We start from the raw sequence: 24101 nt of genomic DNA, 5'->3' as shown, positions 1-24101 counted from the left end.
ACAAATCTGTCACCAGCCGGCTGTTGTCATCGCGACAAAAAAATAATAATAATATTATGGAGTCGGTTATAATCTTCTAAACTTTAACTGATTTGGTTTACTCAAACTATTTCCAGTTAATGTAAAGTAGCAATAAAAAACAAATAAATATGCAAAAAAAGTGCAAAATACAAATTCCAAAATGTATTTTTTATTTACAGCTACACAATAAAACAAGGTAACAGTAATTTACAGTAAAGACATGCTACAGATTAAACCAGTCCAGAGAGGAGATATTATGTACACCGGATGCAGCACATTCTGGTCCAAAATAAGCACACAAAATATGACAACAACTTTAGAGTGAACACATAGCAGGTTTTTCACCATGCATAAATTGTCATGTCTTGTTTTCTACAAAAATATGAAGTGTTATAGACAGTATATGTATAATAAATTCAGATTTCTTTATTTCAATTTATTATAGATTTTATTGCAAATTGTATTATTTATGTTATTTATGCACATTTAATTACGTAACTTTGTTGAAGGTGCATAGCCATAAAGTAACGGTTGTTCAATTGTAATTTCAAGGTTTTGAGAGTTCAAAAGAACCACGTGAACATGTTTCACCTTCTCTACACAAAGATTCAGCAACATAATCACACATTACAAGAAAACATTTGAATCTATTTAAGTCAATGTAACCAAAACATGAACTACGCCTCTGGACGTTCAGCTTTCAGCATTACCCAGAGTATTATTTTGCTATTTACAAATCATTTCCTGCCTGGAATAAAAACTCAATAAAATATGCAGAATATTCATTGTGAAGAGTCATGACTTTCAGATTGAGGGATTGTCAGCGTACACATATGTGCTGCCTTACATGACCATATGAACTCAAGAAGAACTGTTTATTTTAACTAAATAACCCTGAGATCAGATTGGTTAATGAAATGTTTTATGGCAATTCTACAAAGGGTCAAAGCGACACTTGACTGGTTTGGACAGATGTCAATCATGCCCCTGAGCAAACTGATTGGAATATAGGAAATCTTGTGTATCTTCAGTTCTTCAGATCTTCACTTGGTATCACTTACATACACAAGTTCACCTGCGTGCCAAAATAAATTCAGATATTTCTAAATACGCATCTAAGCATTCCCATGATAAATCCCTTACCCTCTTTAGTCAAATTTTTACATTTCATATACTATATGGACAAAAGTATTGGGACACCCATTCTTATATACAAGTTTGACTACTTTAGTTATTTTCATGTGCCCAAAACAAACAGAACAGAAGAAGACTCCTCCAAAATGGAAACAAAATTCTTCATTATTATATTGTAGGGCATATCATTAAAATGGTTTTTCATTGGAATTACTGGAATTTTATCAGAAGGGGCGTCCCAATACCTCTGTGTATACTTGTGTATCTTTACCTACATGTATATATGTGGACACAATATGTGCAAACACATTAATGACCAAAACAGCCCTACATTTCCTAAACTGCAGACTACATTTGCACCAAACACAGTAGCCAGCACTGTGAAACAACTTACTACAATTGCAATTTTCTACCACACCACCAGGTGGCCCTAAAACCTAAAGGTCTATTGTGGGTAAACCGGTAAAACCTCCCAATTCTAGATTAGGGCGGTTTAAACCAGCAGAGGTTTCTAATGTAAATGTGGCCTCAGAGACGCAACACAGTACTACAGATGAAGCAGAAACACTAAGCGTGACTTGAAACCATTTTTCCTTCTTTTCTCAGGGTTGACATTTATAAACCCTCAAAGACTGAAATCGCACATTTTGCTTCGTAGGAAAAAAGGCACAAGTTCACTAGATCACAAAAGCAGCTATTAAACTAAAACACTGTTTGTTTGCTCAACATATATTTGTTTCCCTACAGCCACCCGATTAAAAAGTCCTGTGCCTGATTTGGTTTCTTCAAGATATGTGAAGTAGAAAACAAAACCCTTGAGTGAAAATACTGTTTCCAACCACCCGGTGCCCCTAAACAGAGCCCCTCAGACTCTATCACCAGAAAGTGACAGTTATCTAAGCCATAGCGCTCCAGATCCTTGTGCTTTCATGTAAAGTTCTAGTAAACAACGTAACACTGTTCCACACTCTTAAATATCTCCGTCCTCATCCAACCTCGATTCGTGTCCATTACAGAGAAAAGCTTCCTTCTCTGGGGTCACCGAGTCCCTGTTTATACTGCAGGTGGGTTTGTACACGTCAAGTTCCTCCTCAATACTGGAATGGGCCAGCGCAGCTTCAGTGCTGTGCCAGATTCCATAGCCAAAGTAGATTATAAGTCCTGAGGAGAACAGAGGGATAATGGAACAAATCATTGACCGCGTACGTGCAAGTGTTTCTTTCTACGCTCATTCATGACTCTCAAATGACTTGTGTTTGTAATTATTGTAAATTATTTCAGTTTCCGGTTAAGAAAGAGCATCTCTACAAGTATGCCTGCTTTGTGAGCATTTACCTATAGACATCCAGATGGCGAATCTGATCCAGGTGCCTCTGTCTAGCTGCATCATGAGGTACACGTTTACAAACATGCTGACCACTGGGATGAAAGGAAGTAAAGGAACCTGTCAGGAAGTAAGTTAAAAAATATCAATAACTGATATTTTGAAGAATGTTGATAAACAAGTCAATTATCCACCAATGACTTACACTTCATTGACAAAATAAAACAGAAGACATTTCTCAAACTATCTTATTTTGTTTTCCACGGAAAGATTCATATACACATTTTCAATGACACGAGGGTGAATTTATGATGACAGAAGTTTTAGCTTTGGGTATCATCATAGATATGCTGCCTCCTAAAATACCTTGTTTTAACTTAATCCTAGGCCAGCATCAAATGTATCCCTTAAAGGGATAGTTCACCCAAAAATGAAAATTTCATACCTGTATAAATTACTTTGTTCCGATGAAGACAGAGAAAGATATTTGGAAGAACGTTAGTCATTTTCAGTTCTGGGACATAACTGCCTACTATGATACGATGGTTAAATGGTACTCAAAGGTGCCCGAGAACTCTTTGTTTTCCAAAATTCTTCTAAATATCTCAAAATACAATACTTATTTTCCTACTATGGAAGTGAACTGATGTCCCAGAACTGAAAATTGCTATTAATTGATTTAATGGGTGTCATTACATCCTGTTATTTTGTTAGATGTCAAATTACAAGCGTTAACCCTGGGGTCTAACCTTAAAAGACAGCTTGGTTTTGCTCTCCGGTTGTCTCCAGATGATAAACGTAACAATGAGACACAGACAGAACAGCACAACAAGAGAGATGATATTCCAAACTGCAGTCCCTCCAAGAACAGCTAACATGCTGAAGGTAAGAATCATCACACCTGGGAAAAAAAGAAAACATGAACAACATCTACCCCGGTTATACCAAGATTGGGCAAATAATTACGTGAAATTCTGTGAATTTAAAAACGTGACCAAAACCAGAATCTAAAAACCAGAGTTTTGAAGCCAGACCACAGTGTTTCATACCGAGGAAACTCGTACAGACTTTAACCGTGAAGCCGGACAGGTTGGATGGTTCTGTGACATCTGGGAACAGCAGGTTTCTGAAGCTGAAACGCTCCTCTATGCCGGGTAAAATCCCTAAACTAGGTGTACTTATGGACTCGCTCATCTCCATCTCGTCCTGTGTGTTCGCTACATGATACATCTGACTGAAATGCTCGGGCTGGTACCTGCGCAACAAAATGATTTCAAAAAGACTCTGAATAGCGTGTTGGCAATTTAAATGTATTTGATTCAAGGCAATGCGGTATGTATGTGCAAGAAAGTTATCGTAAATGCCGACCTGAGTACCAGAACGCAGGCGGCAACCAGCGTGTAGGCCAGAAGTGTTCCTATAGACATCAGATCCACCAAGTCCTTCAGATCAAAGAGGAAAGCCATGATAGCTGCATGAGAACAGAAAGGAAACTATAGTTACGGACGTCTATTCTCAGGAGGGAACATTTCATACTGGACTATTTTAATTCAGAAAACATTTATGACGAGTTTAGGAATCTGAGCTATTTGTTCTGTGTACAGAAAGAACCTATTTTAATGCAGAAATACAACTCTCACTATATCTATAACTAATACATATAACTTGTAAACATATTTCTATGAAAAGAATGTGGCAACTACATTAATGTGTCAGGTCCCGGATCTGATCACCTGCTTGTTTTGTTTGTTTCGTCTCTGTGTAAGGTTCTGTCGAGCACATGGCAAAGTTTGAAAGCTCGCCATGTGCTCGGAGTCCATATGTGTGTGCCCCGACCTCCTCCCTACCCTCTCATCACCTCACACCGGTTTCCAATCTCGCTGTCTTCTCTCTCTCTATTTAACTCCCTGTATTTTTCTGTCCTGTGTCAGACCATTAGTTTTTCTCCCCACACTGACTGCCAGTCTTGTAACTCTTCTCTTGTCTTGATCAGGCTCCACAGCTGTTAGCACCCTGCATGGTTTTCTGGAGTGTCCCTAGTTTGCTGCCTTGGGGACCACGGCTCTCGTTCTCGCCTCTAATGTGGAGGTTTCATTGCCACGGATTGGGTCTCCCGGTCTCTCTGCAGTCATCATCTTACCTCGGGGACTCAAGCTCCGGCAGTGGCTCTTCAACCTCATCGCAGCAGCCTCCCTTCCAGCTGTGGGAAAGTTCTTCTCGTCCCTAGTGGATTATCACTCTCTCCCTACGGGGTTGTCTGGTCCGAGTAACCTTCATCTCTCCCTGCGGGGTTTATTTCTCTCTCGTGGAATATCTCTTTCGCTGAGCGAGTCTAGGACTGTCAGGAGGTTGTCTCCCTACCCCGGCCCACTCCCATCACCTCTCCCCGGCCAAGCCCTCGAGCCTGTTGTCCCGGAGCCTGGTTGGTATATCTGTCCCAGACTCTGTCTGTGACACTGTGTTTGTCTCTCCCTGTGTGCTGCAATAAATACTTCTCATTGTACCCTGAATCTGATTTCCCTCACAAAATGTGTTAAAAACTATGTTTTATATTGTGCATTCCAATTAAACCATCAAAAACTGCTGTTGAGTGTTTTGATAAAAAAATATTTTTTAATGTTTTTCCAAATAAAATCTTCAATTATATTGATATGTTAATATTAAGGAATAATATTTATGTTTAAATGCCTCCTGCTAGAAAATAACAAAATTAAAAATAGTTTAAAAGCACATAACCATTATAATTTTAGGATTTTGTAAAGTAAGTATAGTACTTAATTGCAACAGTAGCAACATCTGACAGTTTTATTTAGTATATACGGTATGAAGTATATACAATATACAGTATAATGCTTAGTTTGGCCTCCTTTGGTGGACAAATAAAATTTTATTAAAGGTTAATCCTTAGCTCACTATTTTTGTCACGTTATAATCTTAAAAAGTTCAAAAAGCAAAAGTTGTTCAATTTTAAATATGCGTTAAGCAGAAATGGATGATACATTCGGAAACTATATAGAATGTAAATATCGTTACACAAGAAAATTCTGTACACAATTACTGACATCATGCAAACAAATGTCAATGTTGCACAACAAAGCAAATAATTCCAACACAAGAAACTCTGCCTTACAAGTTTTTATTCTAGGAAACTGCTGGAATTATTATGAAAAGAAGAAAAACAAACTTGAGTAATTTCAGTTTAATGAACAGTAACTGCTCCATGTTTGTCTTATAAATAGTTTCCAACCTCCTCCCTATCCATATGTAAAGCCTGATGTTTCTAACATCAACAAGGAAGCCCATTGGAGCTGAACCTTTCATTCTCACATCCATAAAAAACGTTTCCCTCCCCCTCTGGTCTTACCCGACATGACCCCGGCGGATAGGGTGGACACGATGGGCGTCTTCCTCTCGCTCACCCGTGCCAGAAACGAGAAGAGCAGACCGTCCCGGGCCATGGCAAAGATAATACGTGGGAGGGGGAACATGGACCCCAAAAGACTAGTCATGGAATGATGGTTGCGCAAGGCAACAAAGAAAGAAAGGAAGAGAGCAAACAAGAAAATAGATATGAACACATAAACCAGCTGGACAGTTGCCGGAGACTGTGTCAAAGGCAGAAAGGGATCAATCCAGTTTAATAACGAAGAAATTGATAACACAAATCCCATTGTAGCTGCAGAGGGGGGGTCGTGGCACCCTGCCCAAGGCAGCCAAGCTCGGCGTGGCGAAAACGCAGTTATTGCATGCACGTCAATAAAGTAGCATGCTGCGGGGGGGCAGATGCTCTTTACTGGAATCGCGACGTCAGTAGATTAGAAGCGTTAATATTCGTTCTCACCTGCAAGAAAGCCTGCTGTTACAGTGGCGAGTAGAGGTGTTTTGGTTCTCTCGCTGATTCCAGCCATGTATTTGAAGAGCAGGCCATCGGCAGCCATTGCCCAGAGGACACGGGGCATGGGGAACATGGCGCCAAGCAAGCTGCCACGAAAGGTGAAAAACAAACCATGCCATGCAAAAAATAGACAAAGATTGCATTCACAAGCTGCTGGTGTGTTATAATGAAAGGCTTGATAACATTAGGATTATAGAGCTGTTCAGTTCAAAACATCTAACTGAAACATCTAATGGGTTTTTAGAAAAGCACTTTGACATTTTTGAGTCAAATAGGGCCTGCAGTTGAATTCCCTGGTTCAAAACCCATTAGGAGTTTCCAGACCCTTCAGGTTAATCTTCACTTCAATTGACGTCATGAATGAACAGCTGTATACGGTTAAAGGTGCTCATACACATGCCACAAACCGTCCATTCATCAGAAGTAAGATTAGATCAGCAGGAAATAAGGATTTGTAGAAACGCACATTGATTTGCAAGAGCATAAGGTGTTGAAAACAGAACCAGAAAAGGAAAATAAGCTGTTCATTTACTGCATTCAGATCATCCAAGATGTAGGGAGCATTGTTTCTCAAATTAAACAGCAAGGAAGGTTTTTAGGCAAAATGAGAATTTATAAAATGAAAGACCTCAAAGCAAACATATCCAATAACAAATTAAGCCTTGCTGCTCCTAAAGACATAATTTGTTCTCGTTAAAGGTCCAACGTGTATTTATTGACAGAAATGCAGGCGAATAAAGACCTTAGTTAGTGAAGCATTGCGTTTTTATTATCTTAGAATGAGGTATTTCTATCTATACACACTGCTGGTCCCCTTACATGGAATTCTCCATGTTGTTTCTACAGTAGCCCTTAACGGACAAACTGCTCTACAGAGCGTGATAAGTAAAATCGTTATCTTCTTCGGCAAAAAAACGAAAATGTGACGACATCTTAGTCCTTTGATTAGTGGAGTGAGCCGTTGGTTGCATTTCGCAACATCACCACTAGATGCTGCTGCATTTTATAAACTGTACCTATAAGTGAAAACATTTCTGGTAAAAATCTTAAATTTTCTGCTGAAGAAATAACATTGCCTAAATCTTGGATGGTCTGAGGATGAGTAAATGAACAGCCAGATTGTATTTTCTGGTGAACTGATGTTTTAGAATCAATCTCTTGGCACTGTGAAAGACTGTTAAATGATGATTTTAAAGGTGAAGGGTGTAATTTTTGCAGCATTGGCCTTATAGAATGGATTTGCAAAAATGATGATTGTTTTCAAGCAGGTTTCCCAAACCTCCCAATTGTGTCTAAGAAGCTGACCTCTTAAATACATACTGCACAGAAATGGCAAGATCTTTCTCGATTGGGCAAACTTGCATCAGCTGGTGTTGCGCGAGTTTGAGGAGTCAGTCATTCCAGTCAACATGGAATTTGTGTTGCAACACAAAACAGGTTGCTACAATGAGTAGATACTCAAAGGGATAGTTCATTCAAAACAAAAAATTCAGCACTTACTCAATCTTATGTCATTTAAAACATGTATTTGACCCTCACTGCTGTGGAACACACAAGAAGATATTTTTATAAATGTCTAAGTGGTTTTGTGTCCATACAATGGATGTCAATAGGGTTCAATGTTGCTTGGTTACTAAAACTTTTAAAAAAATATCTTCTTTTCTGTTCTGCAGAAGAAGAAAAAGTCATACAGGTTTGGATTTGGAATGACATGAGGGTGAATATATGATGAAAGGTTTTACATTTCTAGCTAAACTATCCCTTTAAGCAGTCAACTTGATAACCACAAGCCAACAATTTTAGATTAGAAGAAGCTTCAAAGTTCATTATAATTCACATTTCAAAATGTCAGAAGTCTTGCTATGTTAGCCTTACCTATGAAAAGCTTACTTGTTTCTGTGTTTTAAACAGTAAAAGAAGCTCAAATCCTAACTTAAAAAATGACACACTTCACCTTTAAACAGATTAAAAAATTAAGTTAAACAAATGAAAACAATGCCACCAAGTCTATTACAACTCTGCGAGTACTTAAGTTTTATTAGTAACTCAAAAACGAAATACATTGTTGAAAGGAGAAGACCATGCCGAAAACACTTTCTCTTGCTTATTAGTTATTAGTATTTCAATGCATTTTACATAAAACACTTCACAGTAAACAGATATTAACAGCTGCTGCATATCTAGGTCGTGCCTATGGACACGCCTGGCCCAAAGTTAACTTCCTTTTAATTAATTTATATCAGTATCTTTTTTTTAAATAAACAATTTGTTAAATGGGTCCTGTAAGTGGCATTTAAGTATAGCCATGTAACGCTTCTACTGGTCACCTCAAAATAACACTGGCTGGACATACTTTTAATGTACCAGCTAATATAATTTACTTGTAATTTATTTTGCTAGTTATCAGCAATAATCTACAGGAATTTTGCAGATGTCTATCTGAAATTAAGTTTGGGCCATAAAAGTGTGCATGCGCAGTAACATTTGTTAAGGTTGTTGCTTTGAAACCGGAATAATTACTTGTATGGTAAGAAATATCTGCCAAGGGGCCTTAACTCCACTCATGGCTTTAACTGAGAAACAAGATTCATACCTCAGCACACCAAACTTCCATTCATATTTTTAGCACTGGGCTCATATGAACAGATAAATATACACACACGCGAATCTTCACAAGCGCTGGGTCCAGTCCCAGACTGTACTCTGCTGACCTCTGTGGGGTTGCTCAGGTTCGTTCAGCAAAACGGAACGATCAAGTTAAAGACAAAATCCTAAAGGTTGTGGTCAAACAGTAACCAGGCGTGTCGGTAATTAAATACGTTCCTTTCAAGGAACACTGGTAATGTTTCAAGTCAAATATAATCTACCCTGCACCTCAGGGAAAGACCAGGAGTGGATTTACTCGGGACGGGACCCTGGTGCTTGTTAATAAATATAAGTTACAGCCCAGACTAACAGGATTGGTGCTTACCTGGTGGAAAGGGCACAGAGAGAGCCTACCGCCACAGCGTAAGTGGCTCCCTCCCAGCCGACGTACGTAAAGGCCGCAGGCAGAGGGCTGTTTTTATCCAGCATGTAGTACGGCATCATCATGGTGAGGGCAGCAGACACTCCAAAATACGCCACAAAGCAGATGAGAAGGGAGGAGACGATCCCGATAGGAATGGCACGCTGAGGGTTTTTCACCTCCTCGCCTGTAAAATGGGAATTCATTTTAGTATTTATCCATTTTCTTATGAATTAGACACATGCATTGGCGGTGACAGGTCTCAATTGGATATTGAGGCGAAGAATGTAATCAGGCTGGAAGAAAAACGGCGTCAACCATGTGACAACCAGTTCACAGAATGAAACAAAAAATGCTCATTTCACCTAAACACATACCTATAAATTGTACATACAGAAAACCTGAAAATAATTTCCAACTGAACAGATATAAAATGACTAGAAATACCCAACACATTCTAACTCCACGTCGGGTTTGTTTATAGAGGCTGAGAATATCTGGAGTTTTGCTGGAAACATTTATGTAAATGTTTATAAATTGAATACACCCCAATAAAATCACAGTTTTCTTTTACGTTGACATAACAAAGTTAGGGGAGGGGCATATAGCAGAGCTCCTCCCTTTGTTGGAAAAGCCAACAGCATAATAGTATCGTAATATACTTTTCATTCTAGTGTCAAATGAATCAGCACTATTTTTAATGCATTTTCCCCAAAAGTGATTGCAAATGAGTATATTTCCTAACTTCAAGAGTGAATTTGTGCACAAAGCCGAACCAATGCTACAAAGATTAAAAATCATGTCTTTAAAGCACTACAAAATGCAGGCTACATAAAATCGCAATACCACAAAAAAAATGCATCCGATACATTTCAACTAACATCAATCCGAATTTTAAGAAAGTTGTAGTTTTAATACGTGAAGCGTGCATGTGATTTGACCTTGAGGAGCAATGAGAGTAAAACAGAGGTATAGTGTGCTCCTGCCAGCAGTTCCAGTGAAAGCACAGTCAAACACATGTGTAAACTAACATCTCTGATCGGAATACATGGGAGGAGGGGTTTCTGGGAGAGGCTCATTCTCTCATTCACAACAGCTAGAGGGAGAGAGATGTGCCCAGACAAACCCTGCAACATTCCAACCAATCACATGCGAGGAAAAGCAGGGGAGTGACCCACCATGAAAGAGGGGGGCATGTTGTAAACCTTGAGCAGAGATCCACTGAGAATGTCCATGCAATCCATTTGTTAACACTAAACAACCTTAATCAAATGTGACATTGATGCAAATGCCCGTATAATAATAGTTTTACTGTCGCACCAGTTCTGTACCCTGTCACTTATTAGATGAAAACCCCACCTTTAATCAAATTTAACATCATTACTAATGTTTTTGGTCATGCATCATATATTTGACATCGTTGTGAAGATAGTTTCATTATAAAGACTTACGTCTTTTAACAGTTATGCGGTCTTTGGGGTCATTTTGAAAGGACCTTTCGCTAAAGTATATATTTTGCGTGATACTCTGTAATGTGGTTAACACTTTCTCGTTCTACAAATAAAAAAACAATTGAATGATATCTTGATTTTATGTTGGATTAAAAAAAGACACACTCATTGTCTTCGGGGTCTCTCGAGACCCCACTTAGATAATGGACAAAATTCTTCCTCAAAATCAGAAACAACCCAGATCAAACATAGACAGTAATAAAGTGGCACACTTCCAACAATGCAAAAACCGTCCACAATGCAAAATGGACAGAGAGAGAGAGAGAGATGAAAGGATGAGACAAAACAATTTACATTTAGTAAAGACTGACACTTTTGTCTTTGTAACATCTTGTTCAGATTTGATTCAAAACATGATATAACATTAATGAAAAACAGACTTTTTTTCAGTACAAAAAATTATTAACTTTGACTAAATGTAATTTTTATTGTGACAATTGTGATTTCATAATATGTATGAATTATATGAATCCAATCCATTATATGAATCCAACTGAAAAAACGTATATAAAATGGTGGAGCTCTGCAGCAATCTACTGATAAAAGTTATATATTTTTTACTTTCAAAACTGAATTTTAAAAAAGATGGGCATAACTCTTACACAAAACCATGTAAAATTATCCCTATTATCCCCATGAATGAAAGTTAGAAATGTGGGTCTCTTATTAAGTAAATGTTACATAATATATATATAATTAAAAAATATAATAAATCCTCAAAAAAACGCACAAATGGGTAGTAAAACATCATTTAACAGACTAAAACTACAAAATTATATTTTCTTGCCTCTCTAGAGACCCCAAAGACCATGAGTGTTCACTCCGAACGAAGACCGCATACGGGTAAAATACTAAACGTGAGATTTTGAGACCAGCAACGTTCATAATGCTTTTAGTTACCTGTTGTGGCGATGCAGTCGAACCCCACGAAGGCATAAAAGCAGGTAGCTGCCCCTGACAAGACCCCTGTGAAGCCAAAAGGCATAAAACCTCCCTCACCAAGAACCTCTTCTGATAACACGGGCCCTGTGGAACTATTTAACAGAGATTTTTAACAAATAATATAAGACAACATTAGCAAAAGAACTGCAAAAAGTTACATTTTTAAATGTATGGAAGGCGAAAAGCCCATGCAATCTGCTCACTTTTCTGAGGGCCTACTGGTGGCAAAAATCTAAGAGTCATTTATTTGAACTATTTCTGGCATGATGTCTCATTATAAAGTAAAATATTCCCATATTCTCTCTGGGCCTGCCCATTATTTGCCCTTTACTTATAAACCTTCAGAATTCTTAGTCCAAGATCAATTTCCACAAATGTAACTCACTTAAGACTGGAATTGGTTCCGTTCCGAATCTCATCAGGGTTCAGACTCCAATTCTTCAGTGTTCCTTTTACCAGTCCAGATATGACCATAAAAATAAGTACCAGAACGTTGATGCAGGTGAACACTTTATTGACCATGGCCGACTCCTTAACCCCGAAGGCCAGCAGGCCTGCAGCAAACAAAACGTAGTTCAAAACACTATGGAGCAAAAGTCAACACAAATGGCTGCTAAATATTTACGCTCAACACATTTTTATTCAGAATAACCTCATCATGATTAATTGTTTGTACACAATATTACGTTAAACTGTATGCTTTAGAAATTACTTTTTGGCCGTCTTCAACAGGTGCGATCAATAGAGATCAACCTTTCCAAAGTTCATATAAGAATTAACTTTAACTAAGCTTAAGTCAGAAGTACTGAATGTTTTTTAAGTAATGCTTTACCTGTCAAAGTGAGGATGATTAAAACAGCGAACATATCTGGGTACTCAGCCAGAAGGCCTGGGGCGTTCATGGTCATGTACTGACGGCAGAAATTCTCAATATGTTTTCCAATCAGCTCATCAAATGTGGCACTCCAAGCACGGGCGACACTTGAGGTACCTGAAAACATTTGAAAGACTGTAACATTGCGTAAAAGTTTACACTAAATATAAACTCCTCAGTGTTATATCTTACCTATAACATATGAAAGTATCAGGTTCCAGCCAGTTATAAACGCCCATAATTCCCCTACGGTGACGTAGCTGTACAGGTACGCCGAGCCCGTTTTGGGCACTCTCGCCCCAAACTCTGCATAGCACAGGCCAGCAAGCACCGATGCAAGAGCTGCGATGAGAAACGACAGCACGATGGCCGGTCCGGCATTTTCTCGAGCGACTGCCCCGGCGAGGACGTACACCCCTGCCCCGAGGGTGCTGCCCACGCCCAGGGCAACCAGATCAAAAGTGTTCAGACATCGAGAAAGCCTTGACTCTTCTGAGTTGCAATCCACAACCTTCACTCTCAGCAGCTGCTTGCCCAGACTCAGAAGTTTCTTTAAAACCATTGTCGGCTTGATATGACGCGAGGCTGGTTTGTGCACCTATTTTTCTTTCGTGCTTTTCTCACTCAATTTCTCGCCCTCGCACACACAAATGTGGAGGGTTCACACCGTTCAGAATGTTGGCTGGAAATGTTGTTTGTCTGGAAGAGGAAGACAAGGTTGGGGTTAAGGTTAGACATGACAGTTTGTACGTTGCAGATGATGATTTGAAAGGAATAGTTCACACCAAAATGTAAATTCTGCTTTTCTGTGTTTTTGGAGCTTGACAACCCCTGGTCAAAGTTTGCTGCCAGAATAAGAATATCAAAATAAGAAAATACAAATGTGTTTGAAGGCATATGAGAAGGCATATGAGAATAAACTCTATTAGATTTCCTTTTTTGGTGAAGTCTTACTACTAAGAACATTGCAAAATGATTGTGTTACATAAAATAACACTGAAATATGACAAGCTTTATTTTTCAATTATTAACAAAAATCTTTTCAAGATATGAATCTGCACACCATAGCTGTCTAATGGCAGGGCATTTTACTCTAGACAGGTTGTGTGTTAAGACATGACGAAAAATTCTCCTTCAGCTTTATGACATAACACACCAAATTTGTAGAGGACGAGAGTCATCCGATGGAACTGAAAATAGAAAGAGCACTGATTTACTGAGTCTGAGGATAAAAAACAATCCATGAGGAAACTGGACTGGATTCTAAACCTCAACCAAAACACTCTTGAATGAAAACCACATTGTGATTCCCTAAGGACAAGACTCAAAACAGTCCTCCACTGTACATACAAATGGGCGGCAGCATCCAAGAACTTTTCAGTCATGAATCAGTCTCCAGTTCTCTTTAGAAACACTGCAAGCTTTTCCCAACTGTTGAGCAACAGAAATCCATGAAGTGTGACTGGTGGCAGAGTTTCGAGAGGCCCACTTGGGGCCAATCTATCATGCTGACACATACAAACTGCGTATTGCGTAACCCAGAGCAGAAACTTATGGCAAAAATACATGCAACGGGGTGTTTGCACACGGGATGATGATGTACTTCCGCTAAAATCTCAGCCAGATAGGTCACTTCCGTTTCATTGATTGTGTGTTTTGGTGTTAGCAGGCTCTGTGAAAACAGCATATTTTCAAATGTTCCAAGTTGTTAAACTGGTCATAATAAATCTTTCTAAGAGTGAAGCAACTAACATAAGTGCATATTTAGAACATCAAAAATAACTTTGAAGAATATGTGACGAGTAAATATCAGTGTTTGGTCTAATGGATTACTTGGCAACCAATTACTGTAATTCAATTCCATTCAAAAATAAGGAATAATTCTTAATTTGTTTTAAGTAATTTTACTACAGTTACTTATGCACTTACATTGCATCATTTATATAATTTACACTTAATTCTGTGCAAAGAAAAAAAACTACTTTAAAACGTAAATTTAGGCGAGTTTGTGTTCAAATTAGTTTAATACGTAGGAAATTAGTTCATTTTATTGAAGTTCTAATGAAAATATATATGTTTTAAATGTACAGTTGTTACTAAAGTTAATTGTAAAAAAAATTAAGATTTAAAGAGTTTAATTTCTGTTGTCCATTTGATTAGCTCATTCGCCGCCAGCCTCTTTAAAAAAAGGTTGCCAGCCTAAGCCAGTGTCTTTTTAACATTTTCACCCAACTTTAATGGCTCACAGTGAATTGTCTGTAAAGAATATATGGACAAACAATATGTCAAATGAAAGAACTGAGTCTCAACTTTTAAACAAAAAAGCCTTATTCTTCTATCTTCATTTGTTCGTTTTTTAACACTCTATAGATGTGGGTAGGTTTCTTCAGCTGAGATAATTAAACAGCAGAGATAATAAACGTTTTTTGTCAAAGATTCCCCCCAGATCACACTCGGAACAATCATTAAAAACCGCTAAAACATATACGTTCTAGGTTCTGGGATTCTGTACTTTTTCCCAAAGGTGTGTAATAGCGCCACCTGCTGGAGAACAGTACTAATACTGATTGCCGCGGGGAAGCATTGTTTTTCAAATGACGAGATATCTCGTCAATGGCGGTGAAAGAGTTAATATGACTTTAGAAATAAATATGAAATAAATGCAATTACTTTTAAGATTTGCAAGTAATTTAATTACAAAGTTACATTATTATTATTAATAACTTGTTAAACACTGGTACAGTGCAATGAAACATGTCATTGCTTATAAGATACTGCATTGTGCATATAGTAATTGTTGTTAAAAATTGTATTTCACTTTTTTATCTTGTTGAGTATGGCTGACTTTCGTTAGTCACTTGACTGTAGCTTAACTATTATGACAAGCGTGTTCATGTAGAAGCTGCATTTCTGCACACTGTATGGAAGCACATAAATTAGGCTTTCGCTTTAATTCATGACCCAGTTTACTTTCTTTTGAGTTCCCATCTAAACAGCATAGGGAACACACTTCCTGCCATAACACACTTAAATGGAAAGTTCCATAGTTACAGGAGGTGACGACCTTTTCTTTTTCTCCAAGGGTGCTACGGGGGCTTAGGATCGGATGTCTTAGATCTCAGAAACATGGACACACAACGCAAGACACACATGAAAGCAAGTTGGTGGAGTCACAAGAGCAGCGCTGCACGTTTAACTGTTGACATCTAAATCACACAACCATGGCATGAGGGCCTAACTGGAAGAAACCAGTTGCTGAAACTGTAAGCACAAGCTTTGGTCATATACATATAAACATACACTTATAAAGACATTATAAAAGTATATGTTTATCTGAATCTTTTGGGACTCACTGTAAAAAGTGATTTGTTGGCTCAACAACCATCTTGTATTCTGTTAATTAGCTTCTACTTAAAAATAAACAAATTTATAACATTTCTAGCTTAACTTAAAATCCTTTGTTCGTGCAACCCAAAAATATAAATTACAAGAAAAGCTCAAAAGTATGCATAAAGTAAATGGAAAAATTTGAGTTGTGCAAACTACAGTTAAAATTATGTAAACCTAAGATAATGTCCGGTGCAATGAACTTAATATTATCAGTACAAATGCTGTGCGGAATACCCATAAGCCATTGCGCCTGAAAAGTTTGATTATTCATGCTTCATACATTATTATTCATACAAAAAGCACTTTTGGGGCATTTATATAGATGTTAATAAGATGTATAACGAAATTTAAGATGTATTTAGTATAATTGATGTTGTTTTGTAGTGAAAATTTGTTTTCTGTGAAGTTATCATTCAGGTGATTCGTGTTTGATTTGGTAAGTATAGACCCTGTTCAATCCATCATATTTCTTACCACAAAAAAGAAGACGCACATCAAAAATGCAGTATGCTGTGTACTTCTGTGGAGAACCATTCAATGACTGAAATCAAATCAGTCATCAATTATTTCAAAACGGTTTATTTTAATAATATACTTCACTACGCTATACGAACATTAAGGTAAATGAATGAAATATCTAAGTACATCCCACATGACTCATGCTACATAATTTTTAAGTAAAGAAGGTCAAGCTAACTGATATATTTATGTCAACGCAACAAAGATTATCTTGTTATTTTTACTTAAAAACCATGATGCAAAAATGGTGCACGTATATTTTAAGTAAAGTCAACACATTTTTTTTTACAGTGCTGGTTTGACCTCATTTAGAAAAGACGTTCCAGATTACAGATCAAATATTTTCCATGCATTTTCTCAGTTATTATGAGGTAATTAAATTAAAACGGCATGTGTACTAAGTTCACAAGAATGTAAAGCAAAACACTGTTTCCTGGATCATGTTTTCCTGTGGCTCAGTGGTTAGAGCATGGCACTAGCAATGCCAAGGTCACAGGGGATTGCACATAGTCAGAAACAAAATGTCTAATACAATGCAATGTAAGACGCTTTGGATAAAAGCGTCTGCCAAATGCAAACATGTAAATGTTGTCGGGAATGAAAATGAGTTCCCACGCAAGCTGAGAAAATGTATTCCTGGAAAGTCATTTTGCATGAATTTTTTTTTAAATGCCCAACACATCTTGCTTGCAGCGGTTTGAAGGCACTTCATAAATCTTGTGAGATGATGTGTATTATTAAGAGAGGATCTATTAAGATTACTATCTTTAAAAAGGATAAATACGATAATTTGAATTAAAACTTAATTCGTTCTGAAAATCAATCCAAATCAAATAAAAGGCCTTGTAAAATAAAGGTACTATTTAGCATTTTAACAAAATGTTTATATGCTCTCCTACTTCTAAGTACCTTTGGATAAAAGCATCTGCCAAATGAATAAATGTTGATGTAATGCAAGTCACGTGTGGTACCAAAGGGGTTCTTCTAACCTGAAAAAGTGCAGTAACTTCTGAAATGATTCCCACCTTTAGTTCATTTCCAAAGGTTAATCAAAGTCAGATGCAATCTAATCACGAGCTCGCCAGTTGGACCTCATTCAGATATCCCAGCATTCCCTGAATTCTGGTCAGGGAGCTGGTCTGAACCGCTCTACTGGAGTGACATCAGACGTGTTGAGAGGTCTCTCTGCCATGCGGTAATGCGGCAAGACCACAAATGGTATTAACATTCACATATGATGGAGAATTGTGATCGCTACATCACAGTTTCAAGTATATTCAGTTCAACTATTCATTCACAACAGTAGGTTGAAACTGAAACATTGCAGAAAAAGTAAATAAAGTAAAATATAGATCACCAAATTATCTGAACCACGCCATTTCCATCAGATTTTATTTCTCATAAGTAACTTCATACACAAAGGTAACTATCAAATTATGAAAAAGCTAAAGAAAGTAAACGGAAAAAAATCTTCCTCTCGGAGGACATCAATCAAGTGCCAGCCAGGTATGTACTCGTGTTTGATATGGAAAATTCACATCTAAATAATTTCCAATAGCTTCTGCCAATACGGTTGAGAAAGGTTATGGTTGGCACCGTCGTCACAATCCGGCTCATTCAGGAGGGCAAGCGTTCAGGATTGAGGTGACCATAGACACGCACATGCCGTTTATCATGCTAAATTTAGCAGGTGGGCAGAGTAGGGGTGTGATCGATGGCGCCAATCGTTGCACAGCTTTCTGTTATGTTTATGATACCGCTGAATAAAGATTTAGCTCAGGGACGCTTGCCTAGCCATAGATGATAACTTTATTCCTTAGAGGTTGCTCATGAGTTCTCAGTTATGTTTCATTTAAGTATCAGCATAGTCTATGATGTTTCTGTGAAAATAAATATAATACATATAGAGTATAGAGCTGTAAAATTAATGTAGATTACACAATTTGGGTTTGGGTAAATTTCATGAGAAATTACATTGAAATCTTCTATAATATGGACTTTTGATTGCAGACTAGGTAAATGTGAGCTTATTTTGTGTCATTGTTGAGACATCTCAACATCTCATCATCGCCAATGGAGATATTGGTGAGATTTCGGGGTCTTTTTCTTAGAAGATATGTATGAACACAAAATAAGATATTTGGAGAATGTTGGAAACCAAAAAACATTTGCCCCCTTTGACTTCCATTGTATGGAAACAAAACCACAGAAACATATCTTCATTTGGGCAATTCCAGTGTTATGGACGTGACATATTGTACCATCTATTTATATTTTACTGAACCCGTATTGATAACTAGTCTAAACATAAAAAAATGTCAGTCTATGAATAAAAGGGAAATAAACATGCATTATTGATGTGACAAAAAAAGGATACGGTATTTGGGAGACGATAAACTTTGTAGGATTTCTGTATAGTAAAATTCACAATCCTGAAGCAATAATACCCAATGAATGGAGAAGGGATAGAACATAAAATAGTAACTTTATTTAAATTTTCATGTGTCCATTTATGAGGAATATGTAGCGTTATGGATGTGACTATCCTGAAAATGACTCTTACCTAACTATGAAAAATCATGCACTAAAATAAAACAAATGCTTTACAAATTTAAAAAGAGATCTGACATGGGTATTTGAACCAGCAAACGTTAAAATCTGTGCTGTTACCATAGTAAAAACCAGGTAAACACAATTTTTCGTGGTAATGTTGACATTTTCATGGAATTGCCCATTTGTGTTTCCCAGAAGAAAGAAATGTTGAATGACATGAGGGTAAATAAATGATGACAAAATATGATTTGGGTGAGCAAAAATGTCCATGTCCTCATTGATGTCTTGGAGAAACAATTGAGATATTAAAGTGATCTCAGCCTCATCTGTGATTTTTCTTTCTTTTGGATGACCCCTATATTTTTCCTTCAATAAACAATTCATTACTGCAATGAAATGATTCCAGCATGTGAACGGTGAAATATTACACTAGAGAAATGAACCTACACTATCAATACAGGCTGCTGACATCACAGCGTTTAGTGTGTATTATAACAACTGCATGACAAGTTGCTTCCAGAAACAGCAAGTGTTCGAATAGGAAATCGGGTCAAGGACAGACTCTATCCAGAAAGGAAATGGACACGTTTTGTTGACGTGTTTTTTCCAAAGTCTGTTCAACCACATGAGCATGTTTAGAGTGGGCACAACGTACCTGGCGCTGTTAGACTATCCTTAGCCCAAAACTTGTGACTGCTGACTTATTTTGGAACATGCTAGAATGTGATAAACATTCTTTGGTTTTGGTATTTGGAAGAAATGTAAAAGACGTACTTAAGACATGTGTAGCCAGTTGTTGGTATGACAATACCCCCACTGTCCAAAACGTCTTGGTAGAATTGTAAACAAGAGGGCAAAAACAAGTTACAAGTCTTTTGCGAGAAAATATTAAATATTGTTTTTCTTAGAATTTCGTGTTTTTTAGTCAAACCTTCGTTTTTGAGCTAAAAACTGTATATTTGTGTTAGGGGTATAAAGATATATCATGGTATTATTTAGGCCTATGCATCACAGATTTTATTACAATAAATAGGTTCAATATTTTCTTAATTTTACGCTAAAATTCATTATTTTTCAGTGAACAAAAGTTTTCATAGTTTTACACATAAACTTTGAATGTTACTGAAAATTACTAACGTTTTGAAAAAAAATCGGTTTCCTTTTTACATTTTATGCAAAATATTACAATTTTATTTGTTGTGTATCGCATTAAATCGTCAGAGGACTATATATATGCCTTTTATTACTATACTCCTTTCTACTTTTACAGTTTATAGATCTTTCCCTTTCTGGAAAACAGACAAAAAATCTTTAACTACACAGATATTTATTCAAACACTATACAAACCTTCCACCCCCAATGTAATCACAACAGATTTACTTTTGGCTATTCAGTAAAAAAAACAGAGCTACTTCTTTACTAGGAAATATCAACACAGGATTCCATGACCAGGATTTACATTGACATTACACGTTGCTATTGTAAACAAAGACGTAAAACAATACACTCAATGTCAATAATTGCCTCAAACCAGTTCGGATTAAATCTATTTTCGTTTTGACAATTCAGAAAGGACAGCACACGGGACAGATTGACACTGAGATGGATGGGGTCTTTGATGTCTATTGTCGAAATCAAGCCAATTTTACACCTGTGGAACGGTCATTGACCTTCCCACAAACACTAAACATGAACTATCAATTTGGTTGACACCAATCCTGGACTGTGGATATTGTGATTTTCAAGCACACAAATTGTTCACAATAAATCCATGTACACAGCGCCAAAGTTGATTAATATGACTGACATTTTCTGGCCTAATCTATCAGCTTTGTACTTGAACTTTGTCGAAATAATCTCTCAAGAGCAAAAATCAGTAAAAGTTAGTAATAGTTTGTTTATGAGCATTAATAATGGATTATAAACCTTGTGATGGATCTTAAGTCGCACAGCCGATGATAGAAACCCAAACTGGCTGCATCTTATCCCAGAGACAGTCAGTCTTCTTTATTTTCAATAACATACCTCGAAATGATGTTTAACAGTACAGGTTTGAAACTATTAAGCAACTTGCAAACAAGTTGAGGTTTATGTAAGCTACAGTTTGGTTTTAACTTATTATAGGTGACACTTTTTATACATTGAGGTCAAACTACCACGCATACGGCTCAATTTGATCACTTTGAGGTAAGAATCCCACCAACTAGACAGGTAAACAACCAAAAACACTTATTCCTATTTTAAACACCCTATGGTTTCGATGACCACTGCATATTTGCGCTGTATGCCGTTTTGCTTCTACAGCTCGAGACTGTTTTTCTGATTATTTTGGGTTTGATGTAAATAAATCTAACCGGTGGTAAGTTGGTTAACCGCAGAAACCACCATCAAATAAAGGACAATCGCAAGGTCTGTACAGGACTATAATAATATTATTACAAGGACCAGCAAGGAGGGTTAGGATGCATTAACAAACACACACCCACAAGCATAAATATTTTAGAATGGTATCTCTATCTAAATCAGGAGGCAAACGCATAACATTACAACATAAACAATCTCGGATCACAGACCTGTTCTGCGTGACACAACTACACCATACACAAACAAAGAACGTCCGTCAAAAAGGTTCACCCAAAAGCATTTCATCAATGAATTGTTCCTCGGACCTACAAGCAGGATTTGTCGAAACAATCTGGAGCGTTAAAGTGCCCTTTGTTTCAAAACCCACCAGGCCTGAGGAGGGGACGATTCACATACAGTTACTGAAGAAAGACCCCCTGACTGGCCCCCATTCAACAGAAAACGTCTCCTGGTGGTAAAGCAATGTGCATTGTTTACATATAAATTCACTATATGACTTCTATTCCAGAAAAGACAGTCGGTGTTGATTGAACAGGGCGATGAATTCATTTATGTATACAGTCTCACTCTTTTAACTTATCATCAATTTAACAGTAAAGACACTAAGACGCATCTCATATAAATGACATAACAGGCTTCAGTCTTGCCTGAAAATCTTTCACTATTTTGAGCGCCTGTAATAAAAGTCTTAACAAGTCTCTACAGCTCTTATGACATGAGGTCTCTTTTAGATCAGTAGCCTATAACGTTACTCTTACTAGAAGAGAGGGACTCTGTGTCATTTATAAATAGATTTACCTGCAAAATGTAACAAATGTCTGCAAAAACGTGAAAGCTTAAGCAATAACAATGGTAACAGTTTATAAATATACAGTTGTCTGATATATATATATATATAATACATAGTTTAACAATATATACATATACGTATTTATACAATATAGTATATAAATTGATTGTCTGTACAGCTATGATGCAAAAGAGCACAGAGAGTTCTCGTATAACACGCAAAAGTGTCCAAAACACAAGCCAGTAACGCCCCATGCAAGAGCTCATGAAACTCATAAACGTCATAAACAAACACCTAAGTTGTTTTGAACTTTAAAACTATTTAAAAGCATCTCTTTACTATTTTCTTCTGCGACCACAACAAATCTAGAGGAGACCCCGTGCGCCCCGTCCACGTTTCCCTGCCCCGTTAACGGAGCACATGTGCTGGTCCTGCACGCTTTAAAGAGACAAACAAAGACTAACAAACGTGTGCATATTTACATTTATGCATTCAGGAGACGCTTTCATCCAAAGTGACTTTACAGTGCATTCGACATTTATAGTCCACTAGTTTGCGTGAACCGAGAATCGAACCAGAACCTTTGCGTAACGCAAAGCACAACACGCACAACAGCAAGGGCTTTAAAACAACACACTTTTAGATTTGATCGTCGGTGAAGAAACAAAGCTTCGATTAAGAAACAGAGTTGACTGTAACAGATGTTGGTCTTACTTTTCAGCTGACGGCTGCGAGCAGGATACTGTAGATCCAGTGATACTCGTACTGTAAGAACACTTCCTTGGATGTGTGCAGAGACTGAAGCTTTCGGGTGGTTATGTGGGCTGAACTCCTGACAGGTGTTGTGTGTGTTCGCGTGTGCGGTCATGTGTGATGTGTATGTGCGTGGATCAGGTTTCAGTCAAGAATGTAATGCTCCGCCTGACTTTAGGTTTACGGTCAGATTTAAGGTTACATGATTGACAAAGTTAAATTAGACTGTACTACGAATCTGCAATGCATAAAACGCTGAAGGTGAAAATAAAACATGAAAAAAGCAATTAATGGAAAAATCACATTTTTAAAAGGCTTTGCTGACTTTTTAGGAATGGTCCAATGGCTTAAAACCCGTTTTGTGACACTTTGCATAAATGCAGACGTTGATGCAATCTAATCTCCTTGCTCGACCTTAGGATAAAACCCAGCTGGAAAATTGTTAAAGGGATCAACTGAAATTTGTGTCATCATTTTCTCACCCTGAACACAAAAGAAGATATTTTGAAGAATGTGGGAAACTATACAGTTCTGGGGCACCATTGACTTCAATTGTAGTTGTTTCACTACTACGGAAGTCAATAACGCACCAGAGCTGTTCGGTTACAGACATTCTTCCAAATATCTTTCTTTGTGTTCAGAACAACAAAATGTACACGTTTGGAACAACTTGAGGGTGTGAGGGCATTTTTTCATGAACTGTCCCTTAAACACTTTACAACAAAGTTGTATTAGTCAACATTAGTTAATGGATTATCTAAAATAATCATATGTTAATTTTACTAATGCACATTAAAAACATGAATTATAGAATTGGCATGAACTAACATTAATAAATGCTGTAAAACCTATTGTTCCTATTGATGCATTAACTAAAAATGTTGAAGTGTTTTATATGCAAACTGCATGTACAAATTTAAGTGAATATTTACATGCATGTGCATTTACGGAAGCATATGTGTGCACTTTATGTAGTTTGAAACATTTAGTTCATATTTGGGTTTATACTGAGAAATATACAGT

The 24101-nt window shown here is 37.3% G+C and overlaps 1 protein-coding gene across 2 annotated transcripts; it reads right to left on the bottom strand.

Annotated features, from left to right (window-relative positions):
• Window positions 1-174: 174 nt before the first annotated feature.
• Window positions 175-23174, bottom strand: slc7a1a (solute carrier family 7 member 1a). 2 transcript variants are annotated; one of them, XM_056736378.1, is made up of 12 exons: window positions 23040-23174; window positions 12901-13407; window positions 12667-12825; window positions 12220-12388; window positions 11793-11926; window positions 9346-9568; window positions 6321-6460; window positions 3848-3950; window positions 3529-3734; window positions 3229-3380; window positions 2491-2599; window positions 175-2316 (listed from the first exon to the last, which is right to left on the bottom strand). In XM_056736378.1, exons 2-12 carry the CDS (start codon window positions 13268-13270, stop codon window positions 2126-2128), a joined length of 1956 nt encoding a protein of 651 aa, XP_056592356.1. In that variant the 5' UTR covers window positions 13271-13407; window positions 23040-23174; the 3' UTR covers window positions 175-2125. The 2 variants fall into 2 exon arrangements, with proteins under 2 accessions (XP_056592356.1, XP_056592357.1); XM_056736379.1 differs by lacking the exon at window positions 6321-6460 and adding an exon at window positions 5844-5980.
• Between the last annotated feature and the right edge of the window lie 927 nt (window positions 23175-24101).

This window comes from Triplophysa dalaica, chromosome 22 (assembly GCF_015846415.1).
Source record: "Triplophysa dalaica isolate WHDGS20190420 chromosome 22, ASM1584641v1, whole genome shotgun sequence".
Taxonomy (NCBI): Eukaryota; Metazoa; Chordata; class Actinopteri; order Cypriniformes; family Nemacheilidae; genus Triplophysa; species Triplophysa dalaica.
Note: the sequence above shows the minus strand (reverse complement) of the source record. Positions and strands in the feature narration are given on the sequence as shown.

Excerpts from the sequence above, each read along its gene's own strand:
- slc7a1a (XM_056736378.1), bottom strand. The coding sequence starts at position 13,270 with ATGGTTTTAAAGAAACTTCTGAGTCTGGGCAAGCAGCTGCTGAGAGTG. Across the intron at positions 6,461-9,345 it reads CTCTGTGCCCTTTCCACCAG|CTTGCTTGGCGCCATGTTCC; the intron begins GTAAGCACCAAT and ends CTTTCGTGGCAG. Across the intron at positions 2,600-3,228 it reads AAACCAAGCTGTCTTTTAAG|GTTCCTTTACTTCCTTTCAT; the intron begins GTTAGACCCCAG and ends ACTTCCTGACAG.